The sequence below is a fragment of the Bos mutus genome, chromosome 15, assembly GCF_027580195.1.
Source record: "Bos mutus isolate GX-2022 chromosome 15, NWIPB_WYAK_1.1, whole genome shotgun sequence".
Taxonomy (NCBI): domain Eukaryota; kingdom Metazoa; phylum Chordata; class Mammalia; order Artiodactyla; family Bovidae; genus Bos; species Bos mutus.
Window position 1 is genome coordinate 17,987,116 of NC_091631.1, and position 18,976 is coordinate 18,006,091.

General features: G+C 43.5%; 1 protein-coding gene across 1 annotated transcript in view; it reads right to left on the reverse strand.

The window, feature by feature from the left end:
* The window catches only part of KIAA1549L (KIAA1549 like), a 128,983-nt gene that overhangs the window by 57,920 nt on the left and 52,087 nt on the right, over positions 1 to 18,976 (reverse strand). Inside the window, exons 14-15 of the mRNA XM_070383083.1 lie at positions 14,589 to 14,716; positions 4,805 to 4,983 (exon numbers count right to left, since the gene is read on the reverse strand). Coding sequence (XP_070239184.1) covers positions 4,805 to 4,983; positions 14,589 to 14,716 — 307 coding nt within the window. The remainder of the gene's footprint in view (positions 1 to 4,804; positions 4,984 to 14,588; positions 14,717 to 18,976) is intronic.

Below are 18,976 nucleotides of genomic sequence, written 5' to 3' on the forward strand. Positions count from 1 at the left end.
GTTCCCTCATTCCACTTTTCACTGAGAAAACCAGCAAAGGGAAGAAGCTAGCATGACATCCTCTGAGCCAGGAATCCCTTTCTGGAATCTCTCCTAAGATGACATTCCAAGAGAATTTCAAAGTCAGAGATGAAAGTTAACATCGTCAGTAATTAGATATATCAGTATCAGGTACTTCTTGATTCCGTGGCCATGAAGGGGCACATCATTTCCATGGATATGTGAAAAATTCATAGCCTCAATCCAATCACAAGAAAACACCAGACAAATCCAAACCGAGGGACATTCTACACAGTAACTGGCCAGGACGTTTCAAAAGAATAATAGTCATGAAGAACAAAACGGTCACAAAGGATGGAGGAACTCTCCCAAACTTGAACTACCCCAAACTTGTTTGGGAGGAGGCTCAAGAGACAATTAAATCCCACATGGGATCCTGGATTGGGTTACAGAACAGAGAATGGACATAAGAAAGAAACCGGTGAATTTCAAATGAGGTCTGCACATTATTCAACAGTATTGCACCAATATTATGTTCCTGGGCTGGATCATTTTTTATGGTTACACAAGGTGTTCATATTAGGGGTAGCAGGTAAACAACTAGCTGGATAAAGGAATTCTCTGTACTATTATGGCAACTCTTTTGTAAATCTAAAGTTATTCTCAAAATAAAAAGTTTCTATAAGTCATGCATGAAAACTAAAACCGAAGAATAGCTGGTTTGAACAAGGGGAGAGTAGTTTCCCAAACAATGGTGCACTTACTCAATCAAGACATTCACAATGATTGTCAGAAAGACAACAGCAACACAGCCAATGCTTAAGATGTAAGATATAAGGTGGTCTGAATACGATAAGATTCTAAAATATACATGAGTTTGAGCAAACGCTTGAAGAGAAGGTGGAAAACATGAAAACAGAGGATATGTTAGGGTAGTGAAATTAAGTGGTCTTTCTTATTTTCTGAATTTTGTATGCTGTTATTCTGTTTACTTTAAAATAATCTTTAAAAGAATTACCTACAATTCATACAAAGAAAATTTATGGCTTTGAGGCTGTGTTTTCTTCACTTAAACAAGCTGCCTGTAAGAGAAGGAGGAAAATGATAAAATAATCTGCCTTAAATTTCACAAGGCAGCAAATTACAGAGAACAGTTCAGGGCTCTTTTTCAATCCAGATGCCAGCAGGGTCTATTCCTTCAACTACCAAAATATGACATGTATACAGTTCTGGACAGGGAGAATGCTACTCTGTTCTCTCGTGACAGTGTGATGGGTCTGGCTGAAAAAGAGAGTGGTAAGTTAGATTTAGCCGACATCTGGAATCTGTCCCCATCGCTAAGCTGGGATGAAAAGATCCAGGCATGGCAGCTGTCACCTGGGTTCATACTGGGTAGAGGGTCTTAATGAAGAATAGTTATCAGTGCATCAGTGATAACCTCAGAGGCCTCTAATCTGGGGCTTGAGTGTCCAGTGGCAGAACTGGGCCCAGGGAAAGATTCAGTGGCTGTGATTGGCTTTGAGAAGATATACAGATTCCCAAATTGTAGGGCCTAAGGGCATTAAGTACTTGATCAACGAATCCTGGATGGTTAGCTGACTAATGATAAAGTATGCTCAGTCACTATATAAAGCACATCTATTTCTGCTTTATTGACTATGCCAAAGCCTTTGACTGTGTGGATCACAATAAACCGTGGAAAATTCTGAAAGAGATGGGAATACCAGACCACCTGACCTGCCTCTTGAGAAACCTATATTCAGGTCAGGAAGCAACTGTTAGAACTGGACATGGAACAATAGACTGGTTCCAAATACAAAAAGGAGTACATCAAGGCTGTATATTGTCACCCTGCTTGTTTAACTTATATGCAGAGTACATCATGAGAAACGCTGGGCTGGAAGAAGCACAAGCTGGAGTCAAGATTGCCAGGAGAAATATCAATCACCTCAGATATGCAGATGACACCACCTTATGGCAGAAAGTGAAGAGGATCTAGAGTGAAAGAGGAGACTGAAAAAGTTGGCTTAAAGCTCAACATTCAGAAAACTCAGATCATGGCATCTGGTCCCATCATTTCATGGGAAATAGATGGGGAAACACTGGAAACAGTGTCAGACTTTATTTTTTTGGGCTCCAAAATCACTGCAGATGGTGACCACAGCCGTGAAATTAAAAGACACTTACTCCTTGGAAGAAAAGTTATGACCAACCTAGATAGCATATTGAAAAGCAGAGACATTACTTTGCCAACAAAGGTCCATCTAGTCAAGGGTATGGTTTTTCCAGTGGTCATGTATGGATGCGAGAGTTGGACTGTGAAGAAAGCTGAACGCCGAAGAATTGATGCTTTTGAACTGTGGTGTTGGAGAAGACTCTTGAGAGTCCCTTGGACTGCAAGGAGATCCAACTAGTCCATTCTAAAGGAGATCAGCCCTGGGTGTTCTTTGGAAGGAATGATGCTGAAGCTGAAACTCCAGTACTTTGGCCACCTCATGCGAAGAGTTGACTCATTGGAAAAGACTCTGATGCTGGGAGGGGTTGGGGGCAAGAGGAAAAGGGGACGACAGAGGATGAGATGGCTGGATGGCATCACCGACTCGATGGACATGAGTTTGAGTGAACTCTGGGAGATGGTGATGGACAGGGAGGCCTGGCATTGCAGGAGTTCGCAAAGAGTCAGGCACAACTGAACAACTGAACTGAACTGAACTGATGCTCAGTCACTCAGTTGTGCATGATTCTGTGGCCCTATGGACTGTAGCCCTCTAGGCTCCTCTGTCCATAGGATTCTCCAGGTAAGAATACTGGAGTGGGTTTCCATTTCCTACTCCAGGGGACCTTCCTGACCCAGGGACTGAACCTGTGTCTCCTATATCTTCTGCATTGGCAGGTGGGTTCTTTACCACTAGCACCACCTGAAAGCTAATGATGATGATATAATAATAACATATTTGTTGTATGTTAGAGATAGAGATACTGAGGCACAGAGAATTTAAGCTGTTGGTGATGGACAGGGAGGCCTGGTGTGCTGTAGTTCATGGTGTTGCAAAGAGTCGGACACGACTGAGAGACTGAACTGAACTGAACTGAACTGAAGGTCACGCAGATATTAAGTAGAAAAGCCAGGACTCACATTCTTGCAGTGTGGTTGGAGAGTCCATGCTCTTTCAAGCAAAGTGCTCTTTTTTACTGATGGGCCACAGTAAAGCCACAGAGAGGGAAGGAGTGCTGGACAGGGAGCCAGGGGACCTGATCATCATGCTGTCACAATAACCTGCAGTGTGACTCTGAGTAAGCCACCTGAGCCCTCTGACTTCCATTTCTTTGTCTAAAAAAAAATGATAAGGTTGGGATACAAGTGCTCTATGAGTCCACAACTAGTTAAGTTCTTTTTATTTTTAATTAATTATTTATTTATTTTTATTTTTGGCTGCCCTGTGCGGCTTGTGGGAGCTTAGTTTCCCAACTAGGGATCAAACCCAGGCCCACATAAGTGAAAGTGTCAAGTCTTAACCAGCGGACCTCCAGGAAATTCCCAGTTAAGTTCTTTTTAAAAATCGATGAACAAAAATAAATAAATAAATAAATAAAAATAAAAATTGATGAACATCAACTCATCATCCCTCTAGGCAGTTCAGTCTTTCTGTTGAGAAAACAGAAGGAGCTGCTGGATCAGGTCTATAACAGGCTTTTTCACGTGGCCTGGATGGGGGATGTGGACAAGCCGCTGAAGGGTGTTTACAGTAACCAGCTGTATGGGGTCGTGGTGTGTTCCTCAAGGTGTGGTGGGAAAGAGCCTTTAAAGCTTGGGAAGTCTCCCACACAGTACAGGTAACCATAGCCAGCCGGGTATAAACAAACATAGTGAATAACCAAACTGTTGAATGACAACAGAGAATAACAATGAAATTATGTGTGTGTGCGTGCATGTATGAGGTATTCACAAAGAGGTTCCGTAAGCATGGCCTTAAGGGATCACGAACATCTTCAGCCCACTGACCATTCTGCTGCAGAAGATGGAGAAATGGCAGCTAATTTTTACCCAATTTACTCTCTTGTTCTCCCCTAAACTGCCTCTATCTATCATCTATCTGTCTCTATCCACCCATCCATCCATCCATCCATCTGTTTTTCTTTGGTGAAATCTCTGATGTACAGTACTAATCTTTTTAAGACTTAGGAAAATTGACTAACATCACGCTATTCCTGGAAGCACACAAACGGTTGCTTCAAGCTTGCTCAAAGAAATAAAAGTCATTTCAAAGCCTATGTAGTGGGCCACATTCCCTGTCCATATCTCCTCTGGTGCCCTATCAATTCCAGCTCTCTCCATCCCCACTGCCACAGATATCCCATCCTGACCACTTTAGTGGTGTTAGCAAGAAAGGAAGCAGGCTGTGTGAGTGAGGGATTAGGGGAAGCAGAATTTTGGGTGTTTCTCTTCATAATGACAGTTTTTTAAAAAGTCCCCTATGGGCTTTCTGGCCTGGAGAACTCCATGGACTGTATAGTTCATGGGGTCACAAAGAGTTGGACACGACTGAGCGACTTTCACTTCACTTCATTTCATGGACTCTCTGATGAAGGTGGAAAATGCTCCAAAAACATCACTCAACAAACTGGTTTGGGGTGACCGGTGTACTGATTCATTCCACTGAGGCCTGCACATGCGGAGGTAAAAATGACCCCCAGAGTCCTGTCCGTACACCTGCACCCGGGGCCCCCAGGGGCTCCTCATTGGTCCACATTCACAGAGGCCTGGCTGCACCCACTCTCTCCCGCTCTGTCCTGGGGTGCTCACCTCGCCGTTGAGGACAGCCGGCTCCTGGCTCCTGTCCGAGGTGGGGTGCACCACGGGGAGGGCTGTGGGTTTTATTCCAATGAGTTGCACAGACCCAGAAGACGTGTCAAAGGGATCCACAGCCGCCTTGCCAGAGTTGTCAAAAAGGACCGCTCCTTCCTCTTCATCACTCGCCGGCACTAAAGCATAACATAAACACATTGATTTTCTGTTGTAGGGGAGTTGTGCCATCGTGGGGGAATGTATGTCAGGCTCACAGCCTAAGGACATCATTTTACTCAAAATGACCTCAGGAACAACAGCGTCTGGTTCGGTGCCAATGGCTCACTGCTGCTGGTGGCTTTCTCTTAAAATTTACTATCTATACTCTTCACCTCGCCACTGGTTTGAATTTAAACGGCAAAACCATTCCTTCAAAACTGTGACAGAACACATTTGGGAAAAAAAAAAAAACGTTAATTTGTTCTCTATATTGGGGTCGGAGATGGGAAGAGTGCCATTTGGCCAAACTAGGTAGCTATTCTTAAAACATGATAATCAAGACAATAACAGCACTCAGTTAGTCACTGTCACCAAAGCCACCCATTTTCACATTGCATAAAGGTTGAGTCTTCCCTGGTCAACCAGCCACAGTAACTGCTGCTGAAACTTTTTTTTTCCCCTAAATATTGTTTCTCTAAATAAGGTTTTGGTTTCTTTCATTTGTGTAAAATGAAGGAGAGCTAAGAAATAACCACCGAGAAATGAATTTAAAGCTACAGTGAAAGTCACTCAGTCGTGTCCGACTCTGCAACCCCATGGACTATACAGTCCATGGGATTCTCTAGACCAGAATACTGGAATGGGTAGCCTTTCCCTTCTCCACGGGATCTTCCCAACCCAGAGATTAAACCCAGGTCTCCTGCACTGCAGGAGGATTATTTACCAGCTGAGCCACAAGGGAAGCCCTTAAACCTATAGACAACTCCCCTAATTACCTAGAGCGATTTGCACCTACATTCTGTTAAACTAACGCTCCCCTCTGACAGAGGGTTCTGCTGCAATTGCTGAATGACAGCCATCTGCCTTGTGCATCCATAGATAGGCTGATGGAGAATGTTCCAGGGCCAGTGGTACCTTGCTGATTTACTTAAAGCACATTCCCATTAAATAACTATATGAATGACCGTTTACTAAGCATGGCTTGGCAAGAGATAAATGAAGCCTATTCAAACAACCAACCCAGTAAGCAACTTAGGAGCAAAATAGGTGTTATATAAAATATGAATGTAATAGAAATGTATTCATCTTTCCTCCTGTCTCACGAGATTGGGATGTCATTTAAATTATTGAGAAACACATAGTTTGTGTCATTCTGTCACTTATCATAATCACAGAAGATTTGTTAAATTAAGCCAGGTAAATTGCTATTTTTACAAAAGTCTAACCATGGGTTATAACTGGAATATTTGGGGGTGCTGAGGACTTATTTGTAAATAGGTCACTGATGAGCCAATGACAGAGGAAGATCTTTATTCAGATGTGTTACCAGATGCATATATCATTTTAGAATGTAGTTTTGCTAGGCAGTTCTTGCTTTCCCATCATTATCTCCCTCCCAGACAACTGCTATGAAGTTCAAGATGGCACCAAGATGTCTTGGTGTATCCAAGTTGCACTCCAAGATGGCACCAAGTAATTCTTGCCTCATAGTCACATAGGACCAACCTGTGTAACAAATAGGTAACTGCAGAAATGACAATGCATTGCTTCCAAGTCTAGGTCATTAAAAAAGCATTGTTGCTTCCACCTTGGTCTCTCTTGGATTACTTCTTACTCTAGGGGAAGTCTGCTGCCATGTTTATGAGACCACTAAAGTAGCCCTATGGAGAGGTCCATTCGGCAAGAAACTGAGACTCCTGCCAACAACTATGACAGTGAGCCATCTTGTAAATGGGTTTGGCCAGGCCTTTTGATGGTTACAGCTCAGTCCAACATCTTGACTGCAACCTCATGAGATACTCTGAACCAGAATCACCCAATTAATCCATTTCTGAATTCCTGACCCACAGACATTATGAAGTGAAGTGAAGTGAAGTCACTCAGTCATGTCCGACTCTTTGCGGGCCCATGGACTGTAGCCTGCCAGGCTCCTCCATCCATGGGATTTTCCAGGCAAGAATACTGGAGTGGGTTGCCATTTCCTTCTCCAGGGGATCTTCCTGACCCAGGGATCGAAGCTGGGTCTCCTGCATCACAGGCAGATGCTTTACCCTCTAAGCCACCTGCTGCTGCTGCTGCTAAGTCGCTTCAGTCATGTCTGACTGTGAGACCCCATAGACGGCAGCCCACCAGGCTCCCCCGTCCCTGGGATTCTCCAGGCAAGAACACTGGAGTGGGTCGCCATTTCCTTCTCCAATGCATGAAAGTGAAAAGTGAAAGTGAAGTCGCTCAGTCGTGTCTGACTCTAGCGACCCTATGGACTGCAGCCTACCAGGCTCCTCCATCCATGGGATTTTCCAGGCAAGAGTACTGGAGTGGGGTGCCATTGCCTTCTCCGCTAAGCCACCTAAGTGATGTCAAAAACCTCAAACTAAATCAACATACTTTTAAGAACCTCAAACTAAATCAACATACTTTCCCAGAGTAAGGCAGCAGGTTGATCAAAACGTCTTTACTTTTTGTTAGTATGCTAACTCAGGGCTTGTTACAGCAATCTTGTTACTTTTAATCTCATCCTGATTAGTAATGATAATGCTTGCTCCTCCTGACAGAATGTATTATTAGTCATTGTTCAATCTACTTATAGAAATTCCTGGTTAACTGGAATTTCTGCTTAAGGAGTATCTGGTAGCACTTTAAAATCATGCAGCATAATTTTGGGTGTCAGAAACACGACTACATTCTACTCCTCTGAAAATAGATAACTTGAGTGATAATAACCCAAACACGCTATCTCATGACCACATCATTTAACAGATTTGGTCTTGCTTGTGAAACAAAAAATAAAAGGCTTCATTACCTATATTTTATCTTTGTATGAGAGGGTAGGTCTCTGCTTGAATACTGCTTTGAGAGTGGGCTCAAATCACCCTCACAGACATTATGTGAGATACTAAATTTAGATAGTCATTTTTGGTGGCTAGGTGTTGGGGTAATTTGTTACACAGCTCTAAGTAACTAATACACTTCCTAAACAACCCCCCTCCTCTGAGCTTCCACTCGGCTCCTCCTACTTCTAAAATACACATTCCACTAGCAGCTAGGACGGGTTATCTCTTCAGGAGATAACCAGATCACAGCACTCCTTTGATCAGAACCCTCTGAAGGCTTCATCTCTCTCGGAATAAAACCAAGAGTCTTCACTGTGACCTAGAAATTCTGCACCACGTGGCCCTGGCCACCGTGCTGAACCCACTCCCCAACTCTCCCCTGAGTCAGTCTACTCCAGCCACAATGGCCTTTTGAACACAGCAGGCTTGTTTCCACCTCCAGGATTCTGCATTTACTATTCCTTCTGCTCAGACTGCTCTTCCCATGATTCTTTACCTGCCTAGTTCCTTCTTATTTTTCAAGTTGCTGCTTAAAAAAGACTTTCTTTATCCACCAATCTAAAATAACTCACCTCATCCCTCTATTATTTCTGCACCGCCTTTATCACTATTGCTGTATTGACTTAATCTGCTCCCATCCCCTGCCACTAGAACATAAGCTCCATTCATGCCCCTCTTTTTAAAGTCTGATGACTTTGCCTTTAACAATGTCTTATACACAGTTGGCTTTCAATAGGGATTTGCTGAATGAGTGACGGAAGGACTAAAATTTCCTGACTTGGAAAAGGAAATGCTGTTAGTACCTGCAAAACCAGTAAACATGTAGAAGTTAAAGTCTTGCTATCATGAAAGCATTCAGAGGTTGAAAAGATGGTACTTTGCATTTTTATTGCTTCCAAATTGTGATACTCTTACTTCCCACCCCATGGTCAGGTAAAGGGGGAGCATAACCATAATAGGTCAGGAAAAGGATACCCTGGGAACTATAAACTGCAGCTCTTTTCCATCATCACTTAAAGTCATATTTAGATTCACACAATAATTCCTCTAGGTTTCTTTAAGAGCAAAATAGCTATTCCCCCAGCCCTCCAAAATAAAAGACTGTGTGGAAAAATACATTAAAGGGCACTGCATTGAGTGCTAATACATTAAAGTGTTATGTGAAAACAGCAGGTTCATGAGAATATTTAAAGCATAATTTGTCCCCTAAGAAAAAAGCATGAGGCAATGCTAAGAAAAGGGCCATGGTGAGGCTCAGAAAGTCCTAGAACATCATCATGTCATCAGTAATTGCCACCAAGCATCCACCCCGTATCTATTTGTGTTTTGTTTGCATTGCTGGTTTGAACTTCAGTAAATAAGGCTGAAAAGAGATTTCACTTTCTCCTGTTTCAATTGGCAGGAGGAGAACCTTCCCATCAGAGGCAGAAAATGCCCTTAAACAAAACGTGTTCTTTTGTGGGGGGAATCTTTATTAAAGCTCAAAGACAAATAATCTACAACTAGAATCACTGCCCTTTGGGTTGCTTATCAAATAATAAGTGAGTCTCCATCTCATTGAGAAGGCAAAGAAAATAAAAACTAAAACTGTTTTTGAGTAAATATCTCTAACAAATCCTCAAAGGCCCCTGCCAAGAAAGTAGTGATTCATCCTCCAAGCTCTCTGATTCTTGTCTCCCTCCTGTCCCATGATAGCTAGGAGGCAAGGTCTGATTAAATTCTGAACCCTGGCTGTGAAATTACGGTATCTTAAAGGAAGGTACACCCTTATGGGTTTATGGAGGTTCTTTCTTCCAGATAACTGAAGGTATAAATACATACATTATGTTCTCACCTTGAACTCATTTTTAACTCCTTCATGGAAAACACTCTTCTTAAGGTGACATTCATTTTCTTTCAGAAGTTTGCATGCACGTGTCTCAGTTTCTCAGTCATGTCTATCATTTGTGACCTCATGGACTGTAGCCTGCCAGGCTCCTCTGTCTCTGGGATTTTCCAGGCAAGAATACTGGAGTAGGCTGCCATTTCCTTCTCCAGGGGATCTTCCTGTGGGAAGGACTGAACCTGTGTCTCCTACATCTCCTTTACTGGCAGGCAGATTCTTTACTACTGAGCCACCTGGGAAGTTTAAGCGTCTGTATTTAGTTGAGAAAATGCCAAACTGTTTTGCTTTCAAAATCCTAGCTCTCACATCTATCTTTCCCATTTATATTTAAACACCATCTTGAAATAGACTCTAAAATTGCCTATAGCTATGGTAGGTATGGACCAAACAGAAGCAGAAGATATTAAGAAGAGGTGGCAAGAATACACAGAAGAATACAAAAAAGATCTTAATGACCCAGATAACCATGATTGTGTGACCACTCACCTAGAGCCAGACAACTTGGAGTGAGAAGTTAAGTGGACCTTAGGAAGCATCACTATGAACAAAGCTAATGGAGGTGAAGGAATTTCAGCTGAGCCATTTCAAATCTTAAAAGATGATGCTGTGAAAGTGCTGCACTCAATATACCAGCAAATTTGGAAAACAGCAGTGGCCACAGGACTGGAAAAGGTCAGTTTTCATGCCAAGCCCAAAGAAGGGCAATGCCAAAGAATGTTCAAACTATCACACAATTGCACTCATTTCACACGCTAGCAAAGTAATGCTCAAAATTCTCCAAGCCAAGCTTCAACAGTATGTGAACCGAGAACTTCCAGATGTTCAAGCTGAATTTAGAAAAGGCAGAGGAACCAGAGATCAAACTGCCAACATCTGTTGCATCATCGAAAAAGGAAGAGAGTTCCAGAAAAACATCTACTTCTGCTTCATTGACTATGCTAAAGCCTTTGACTGTGTGGATCACAAAAAACTGAAAAATTCTGAAAGAGATGGGAATATCAAACCATCTGACCTGCCTCCTGAGAAATATGTATGTAGGTCAAGAAGCAACAGTTAGAACCAGACATGAAACAATGGACTGGTTCCAAATTGGGAAAGGAGTACATCAAGGCTGTATATTGTCACCCTGCTTATTTAACTTCTATGCAGAGTACATCATGTGAAATGCCAGGCTGGATGAAGCACAAGCTGGAATCAAGATTGCTGGGAGAAATATCAATAACCTCAGATATGCAGATGACACCACCTTTATGACAGAAAGCAAAGAGGAACTAAAAAGCCTCTTGATGAAAGTGAAAGAGGAGAGTGAAAAGCTGGCTTAAAACTCAACATTCAAAAAACAAAGATTATGGCATCCAGTCCCACCACTTCATGGGAAATAGATGGGGAAACAATGGAAACAGTGAAAGACTTTATTTTCTTGGGCTCCAAAATCACTGCAGATGGTGACTACAGCCATGAAATTAAGATATTTGCTCCTCGGAAGAAAAGCTATAACAAACCTAGATAGTAAATTAAAAAGCAGAGACATTACTTTGCCAACAAAGATCTGTAAAGTCAAAGCTATGGTTTTTCCAGTGGTCATGTATGGATGTGAGAGCTGGACCATAAAGAAGGCTAAATGCTGAAGAATTGATGCTTTTGAGCTGTGATGTTGGAGAAGACTCTTGAGAGTCCCTTGGGCTGCAAGGAGATCAAACCATCAATCCTAAAGGAAATCAATCCTGAATATTTATTAGAAGGACTGATGCTGAAGCTGAGGCTCCAGTACTCTGGCCACCTGATGCGAAGAACTGACTCATTAGAAAAGACCCCGATGCTGGGAAAGATTGAAGGCAGGAGGAGAAGGGGACGGCAGAGGACAAGATGGTTGGATGGCACCACTGACTCAATGGACGTGAATTTGAGCGAGCTTCAGGAAATGGTGACGGGCAGGGAAGGCTGGCATGCTGCAGTCCATGTGGTCACAAAGAGTCAGACATGACTGAGTGACTGAACAACACAATGACAGCAGCTATGTTAACTAACGAAGCCACTGAACTACAAGTTTCCCTATCCCCACCCCACCCCTGCCTTCAGCCACATTGCATATGAGACAGGCTTTTCCTTTTAAAGTTTTGATTTTCACAAAAAAGTAGAGTTAGAAGCTACTGAGGCAACCAACCTGGTGAAAACCAAGAACAATTTTAGAATAACAGCCTGTTAAATGAACATTTATTAATTAAAATCAGTAACCCTAACTTCTAGGATGGACACTGAGCCATAAAACAACATCTGATTATTCCATACCAAAAGAATAATCTATTCTCAGAGGTTATATTCACACAAGCAGTACTTTTTGCAAGCTGACAATGTGATGGAAATACACCTTATACGTTTTCCACAATTCCATTCGATGTTATTTTTTGCTTTCCCTTCCTTCCCTGCTTATCTTCTAATCCAATAAAATATGTTATTGATGTTTTTGATGAACTATAATATTGTATTGTGATAAAGTGGAACCTGTGTTAAAAAAGGACACTTGTAGGTTCCATTGAAGGTTCAGCCTAGAATTCTAATGTGCTTCAGCATCTGTTGAATTTTACATTAAACGAGTTGGTCCTTTCATTTCTATTTGAAACTTTCAAAGTGAAGCCTCACTGAACAGGAACCTGTGGTCAGAGAAGTGACCAAGTCTGAAAATTCACTGTGTTTACCTTTGGCAAAAAATAAAATGCAACGAAGCACTGTAAATTTGGATAAAGGATGGCTTTTTAATAAAACAAACACATTAAAACCTCAACCTGGTACAGTAATTGCATTTTATTCATGCACTGGCTGTTGCTATTTCTGAACCTGATATTTAAATAATCAAAGTGACCTAAAGGAACTAAGGAGGCTGGCAGGAAGGGTGGGGGAAACAAGAACAGGAAGGTCAGCGGGAACATTTAGAGAACTCAGTGTCCCACTGACTGGGCCAGTGGGGAGTCATGGAGTATGAAACTGGCCCTGCCCCTTCCTCTTGTACAGATTAAATGCAAAGAAGGGGGAAAGGCATCCTCTTGTAAGAGAGTATTTACTGACAGAAGAGTCTGTATGTTGCAAATTTTTAAGCAAGTAAAAGGGCATAGAGCAGTATGTACATTGGTCTCGTTGTACAAAATAAAACAAAGCAATACAACAAAAAAGCAAATATACGTGTGTGTTGTCATATGCATAGTCAATAGGTCTGAGAGAGACACACTGAGTTATTTAAGACCCTTTGAAGACTGGGGTGGGTGATGGGGCAGCTGGGGGAGGATGGACTCTGATTTCAGTTCAGTTCAGTTCAGTCGCTCAGTCATGTGCAACTCTGTGACCCCATGGACCGCAGCATGCCAGGCCTCCCTGTCCATTACCAACTCCCGGAGCCCACCCAGACTTTACACATTTCCAGGAAGAATATAAAGGAAGGTGGGGGAGGAGTGTGCCAGGAGTAGGAGGAGCAGGAGGGCCTCTTGATTAGAGGTCATGGTGGTCACCACATTTGGTTAAAACAGCCTGCCCCTATGGCTTCATGGCTCACTGTCTCTGGGTTGCTGCACTCCCTCTGCCCACCTCTCTGATGATTTCACTCAGGAGGAAAGAGGAGAAAGTTGCGAAGTTCACATCTCCCTTTACAAGCCGGAGCTCCTGCGGTCCCCTGTGTGTTGGCTTGGCAGAACACCAAGTGGTCCCAGGTGGGGTGGTTATTCCAGGAAAACCCCATACGTCATACCCTGATTCTGGCATGGAATGTATGATCTCTATGTTACAGAGCATAGAGTGGTTTAGGAAAAGAAAAAAATTTAAGAATCAAATCGGTATGCCAATTTAAACAAATGCTTTACATAATGGCCAGAAATAGGGACCACGTTTTCCCTACAGAAGACAAATCCATTGTGTCACTCTTTTTTGGTCAAAAAAAGAAATAAGTGATATTTGGAAACAAAAGAACATTCTGGTGCTCTCTTCAAGACAGAGTCCTTGAACCACACTTCATCAAATTCCTTTTTTAAAAAAAGCACAGCCAACCAGAGTGCCAGACTGTTTGCCTTTTCACCTGGCATTGTTATAGGACTCCATCTATAACCCTTGGAGATCCAAAAGGAATTTTCCCTGATCTGAGTGGCAGAGACATCATACACGGAAGGATCGAGCAAAAATGAGGCTCAGGTCAAAAGTAAGATGAGGAGGAGGGCGGGAGGCTGCACAGTGATGCCTGACAGAGGCCATCTATAGACGGTGCGACAGCACAGCAAGGCGGCTGTGACCACTTGTAAACAACCCCCAGGACCAGTCCTTACGGGGAGGGAAAAGACGTGCCCTAGAGAGAAACTAAATAGTTAAGCTGCCCTGGAGAATAAAGACAGGAGCACGGGCTGATTTTTATAGCGACAGATTTATTACTGTCTTATTTTTCCTGGGGGAGCTAGACTTGTACTATCTGGATTCAGAGGCACAGACTGAACCCCTGAAATTTATCAAGGGACTCAGGGCATGAAAATGAAGGGCAACCTCCAAGACAAGCATCGGTTCGGAAACCTGCCACCCTAGTGGACCTGGTGCTAGAAATCAAGGCAATTCACCCCAAATAAGAAAAATCTCTAAGCAAACCTCAGTTCAACCTGTAAATGAGGTTTTTCTGCACAGTCCCATAAGAACAGAGGGCAGAGGTAGTGAAACAGTATAATTCAGGGAAGGGTATAGTGTGATACCTCAGGAAGGTAGGTAGGACCTTTGTAGGACACAGGAAGGAGGAGCGTGGGGGCTGATTTAAAGCACACTGGTGTGCAAGTGTGAGCACGCGCTTGCGCGAGTGTGTGTGGGCTGGGCTCGGGGGTGGTGCTTGGCAGGGAAGGCTTCTCACCATTTCTCTTCCGAGCCTCCTCCTTTGTCACTTTCTGCTGTGCCATTACATTCTGGGGTGAGCGCCTCCCCGAGCTGGGCTTCCCTGATTCGTTGCTGATGACAGAGCCATTCTCACTGGGCGACCTGCTGGAGGTAACCATAGCAACAGGGAGATGGTAAGTTTCAACTGGAGCAGCCTCCTCTCAAGGTTATTTTATTTGCACAGTTTATGTCTGTAGCCTTTCTTTCCGGTTTTATCCACCAAGAAGACATAACACAGGAAAAGGGGAAAAAACTAACCCTGCAGGATATATAACCCTATAGCTTAACACTACAGGGTTAAGCAGCTGGCTGTTGTAAAGTGCGTTTACCAGTGCTTAGCTCTGCAGAGAAGTTCAACGAGTGCAGCCCTCCATTCCCGTCTCCTTTTCATTAACCCCCAGTGACTACGGACATGGCAGTGATGGCGTGTGCTCACTGTGCCCTCTTTAAAACACGGCAATTTGGAGAGTGTTGCAGAGTGCTTGATTCACATGGCATCTTGAGGGACATGCATAAAACACGGTTCTCTTTGGCTGGTTTCTTTACAGAATATACCTTGACTCCTAAAGATTAAGTCACTCCACCACTGAATTCTCTCTCTCTCTCACACACACGCACACACATTCTTTGTGCTAACTGGTAACCACTTACATTTAAATCTATCAATTTGAGCTATCCATTCATTCAGAAATCCCTGCTCTGTGCTGGGATCTGTGCCAGGTTTACAGGCATACAGAGATATGAGGATACCACCCACGTTCTCCAAAAACCCACCATGAGCACCTACTATGTGCCAAGGACTGTGCTGCATGCTTTCAAACTCTTGTGCTCGGTGCTAAGTCACTTCAGTCGTGTCCAACTCTACGACCCTATGGACTGTAGCCCTGCAGGCTCTTCTGTCCATGGGATTCTCCAGACAAGAACACTGGAGTGCGTTGCCCTTTCCTTTCTCCAGGGGATCTTCCTGACCCGGGGATCAAACCCCCGTCTCTTACGTCTCCTGCATTGGCAAGCAGGTTCTTTACCACTAGCGCCCACCGGGAAGCCCTTCAAACTGTTACTACATCCTTATTACAACCAACTGGCATGGTGACTGCCACTCTTGTTAGCAAGTGAGGAATGTGAATTTCAGGAGGCGAGGTGTTTTGTCCAGGGCAGAGTTGAGAAGTGGTGAGTCAGCCCTGGAAGCCAGAGCCCCTTCCCTTTCTGTCTTCTACAGTGTCCCAGAGGAGGCAGGCCTTACACAGGGCAAGCCACAGGACCTTCTTGCCTTCCCTTGGGGCCGTTCTCTGGTCCTCTGGAAGCTATGGCAAAATGGACTCCTGCCCCTGCTGAGGCTCACACACCCCAGATCACACCAGCCTGTGGGTGGGATGAGCTAAAGACCCACTTTCTTCCCCTCTGGGGGAGACAATCAGGGGGCAGCAATCCAGAGGCTCACCAAACCCCTTGTTCTTCTCTTGTCAATTGCACAGACTCAGAACCTACTGGCACGTGGCCCCTACAATGGAAAACTGACTGGAATAAAATGCAGCCCCTGACCCGTAAGTAAGCCTCCTCCTCCCATTTCCCTCTTTTCCTCTGAGAATTTGGGATTCTCAGTCATGCACATTTCCATGCACTTCAGCACCCTAAAAACCATGCACAATGAAAGTGCCCACTCACAACCATGGGAGGAGGCAGAGTCGGCAAGAGTGCACAGAGCACACCCAGGGCCACAGGAGATGCTCTCTGCCAAGGACATGCAGACAAGCATGAGTCTGGGAGGAACCGTTTACAATACTCCCTCTTTGGGCATTCCGACAGCATGTTAGCACTTCAAAGGGTCCCATCAGTCCTGTCAGAAAGAGATTCATCTTGTTTTGTTTAATTCAGCACTTCCCTGGATTTTTTTTTTTTTACCACAACCTCTTTCACCATAAAAGTAATACAACAAATGTAGTTTGAGAAATATGAATGAGGCATTAACTATGTGATCACTGAGTGCCAGGTGTGCAAACACACACATGCTCTAGGATTGTTTTCAGAACTTCACAGTTAATGGCACCTACTCTCCCCAAGACTCTGATGCTGGGCAAAATTGAAGGCTGGAGGAGTAGGGGATGGCAGGATGAGATGGTTGGATGGCATCACTAACTCAATGGACATGAGTCTGAGTAAACTCCAGGAGTAGCTGATGGACAGGGAGGCCTGGTATGGTGCAGTTCATGGGGTCGCAAAGAGTCAGACACGACTGAGTGACTGAACTGAACTGAACTCTTCCCATTGGCTTTTTGGGACAAAGGGATTTTTCACTGAGGTCCAGAAAGAAAAGCTCCTGGCAACTTGTTTTACACGCACAAAACATTTAATGGTTTTTCTGAGGCATTTGCATGTCTCTTACCTCATTTGATCTTGAAACAATTTTCTGGCTATTCCTTTCCCTCTAAGGAAAGGTATGAATGAGCACATTTCCGGGGTGGAGGGGGGAGCCCAACTCTGCTTTATTCTTGCATCAACTTATAGACTTCTGTTTACATGAAACTGTCAACTCCATTCATAGGGCTAGGTGGCTTAGACAGTAAAGAGTCCGCCTGCAATGCAGGAGACCCGGGTTTGTCAATTCCATGAACTTCTGATCCAAAACAGAGGGTAAGATGTGTGCGTGTGTGTGTGTGTGTCCACTCAGGACAGGGACAAAAGTGTCTTTAAATGGGTCACCAGAGAGGCTGCAGTCTAAGGCTACTGAACTCAATAGTCCCCATTCTGAGTCTGGGTGGACACAGATCCTGAAGAACAATCATGGGGGTGGGGATTAAATCAACTGCTGAATAATCAGGACCAGTCCATGCATTGAAGTGCCCACTGCAAATGGCTGTCCCTATGAGGTCAATTCTCCATCCTTGCTCATAATTTCAGTCATGGACCAACAAGATGGCATTGCCAAAAGCCTACATAAGAACCTGAAACATCATCTGGTTGTTTGCACACAGCTAAATCTTCCATTTTCCTTCAGTTTTAAAAAATTTTTGAAGAATGGAGATATCTTAATGATTACCAAAATCATTGGTTTCCCCTATTCTTTTTTTTTTGTTTTTAAAGATTTTTTTTGTGTGGATCATTTTTAAGTCTTCTATTGAAATTGTACAACACTGTTTCCATTTTCCATGTTTTGGCTTTTGGGGGGCCATGAGGCATGTGGGATCTCGGCTCCCGAACCAGGGGTCGAACCTGCATCCCTTGCACTGGAAGGCATAGTCTTTTAACCACTGGACCACCAGAGAAGTCACTCCCTTATTCTTCACTTGCAAAACTTTTTGGACCATCTAACAGCCCCATTCTGAGAGGCCACACAGTCCTGGTCTGGCAAGAATGAGGAGACTGATGTGGCAAGTTGGGGAAGACAGAAACATAGATGTATGATATGCTTGTTCTTGGATTTGGCATCTTAAAATCTTCCTAAATGATCAGAGACTCCTGTGATCAGTTGAACTTGAACAGAGATGAGGTTTGTCCCACAGTTTTGGCAATGATATAGCCAGCCCTTAGTAAAGTTATATTTGTAGACAAAATTATGAAGCAAATGGAGATATCATTTAACAGGGTCATTGTTTTCTTTATTTGTATTTGTTTCATAAGCTAGTATTTCTTAATAAAAATCTGAGGTTAAAGAATTTGAATCTGATTAGCAAGAGTAGACTCCTTGCAAATTCATGAAAAAAAGAACTTGTTCTAAAACCAGTTTTTAAAGAGAAAGCTTTGCATAATTTAAACCACTCAACTAGAATGTGTGGAAAAGTTTCTATTCCTCCTGGCAGTGCAGAGTTGTGTTAATATCCTAATTTTAGTAATTCTATTTATTTCTTTTAAGTGTCATCCTAATAGGTGATAAAAAATTATTAATGTGCCCTTATTGTACTTGGCAAAGATCATAAAGAGAGTAATTACTATAGATAACACTACTGGCCAGCCAACTCCGATACATCATCCATTGCTTCTCTGTGTGTTTCAACTCCAGGCGGGGGGTGGACCCTGGCATTCAAGGCCCCAATTTGTTCACACTTCCCTGTAACCAACTTAGGGTAGTCCCCTCCCACACTGACTCTTGTGTTTTGCTTTGGCCAATAGGACAGCAGTAAACATGATACAAGCAAAGACTTGAGGTTTGTTTGGGGCTTGTTTTCTTGCTTCCCTGGGAACTCTGTAACCATCCTGTCAAAAAGCTAGAGCTAACCTTCTAGAGGAGTCAGGACCACATACCAAGACACCCCAGTTACCTGGCCGCCCCAGACAAGGCTGTCAATCAACAAGCTAGCCCAGCAGACCTCCCCCCTGACCAAAGATGCATGAGACAGCCCAGCTGAGATCAGCCAAGCCAAGTTCAGA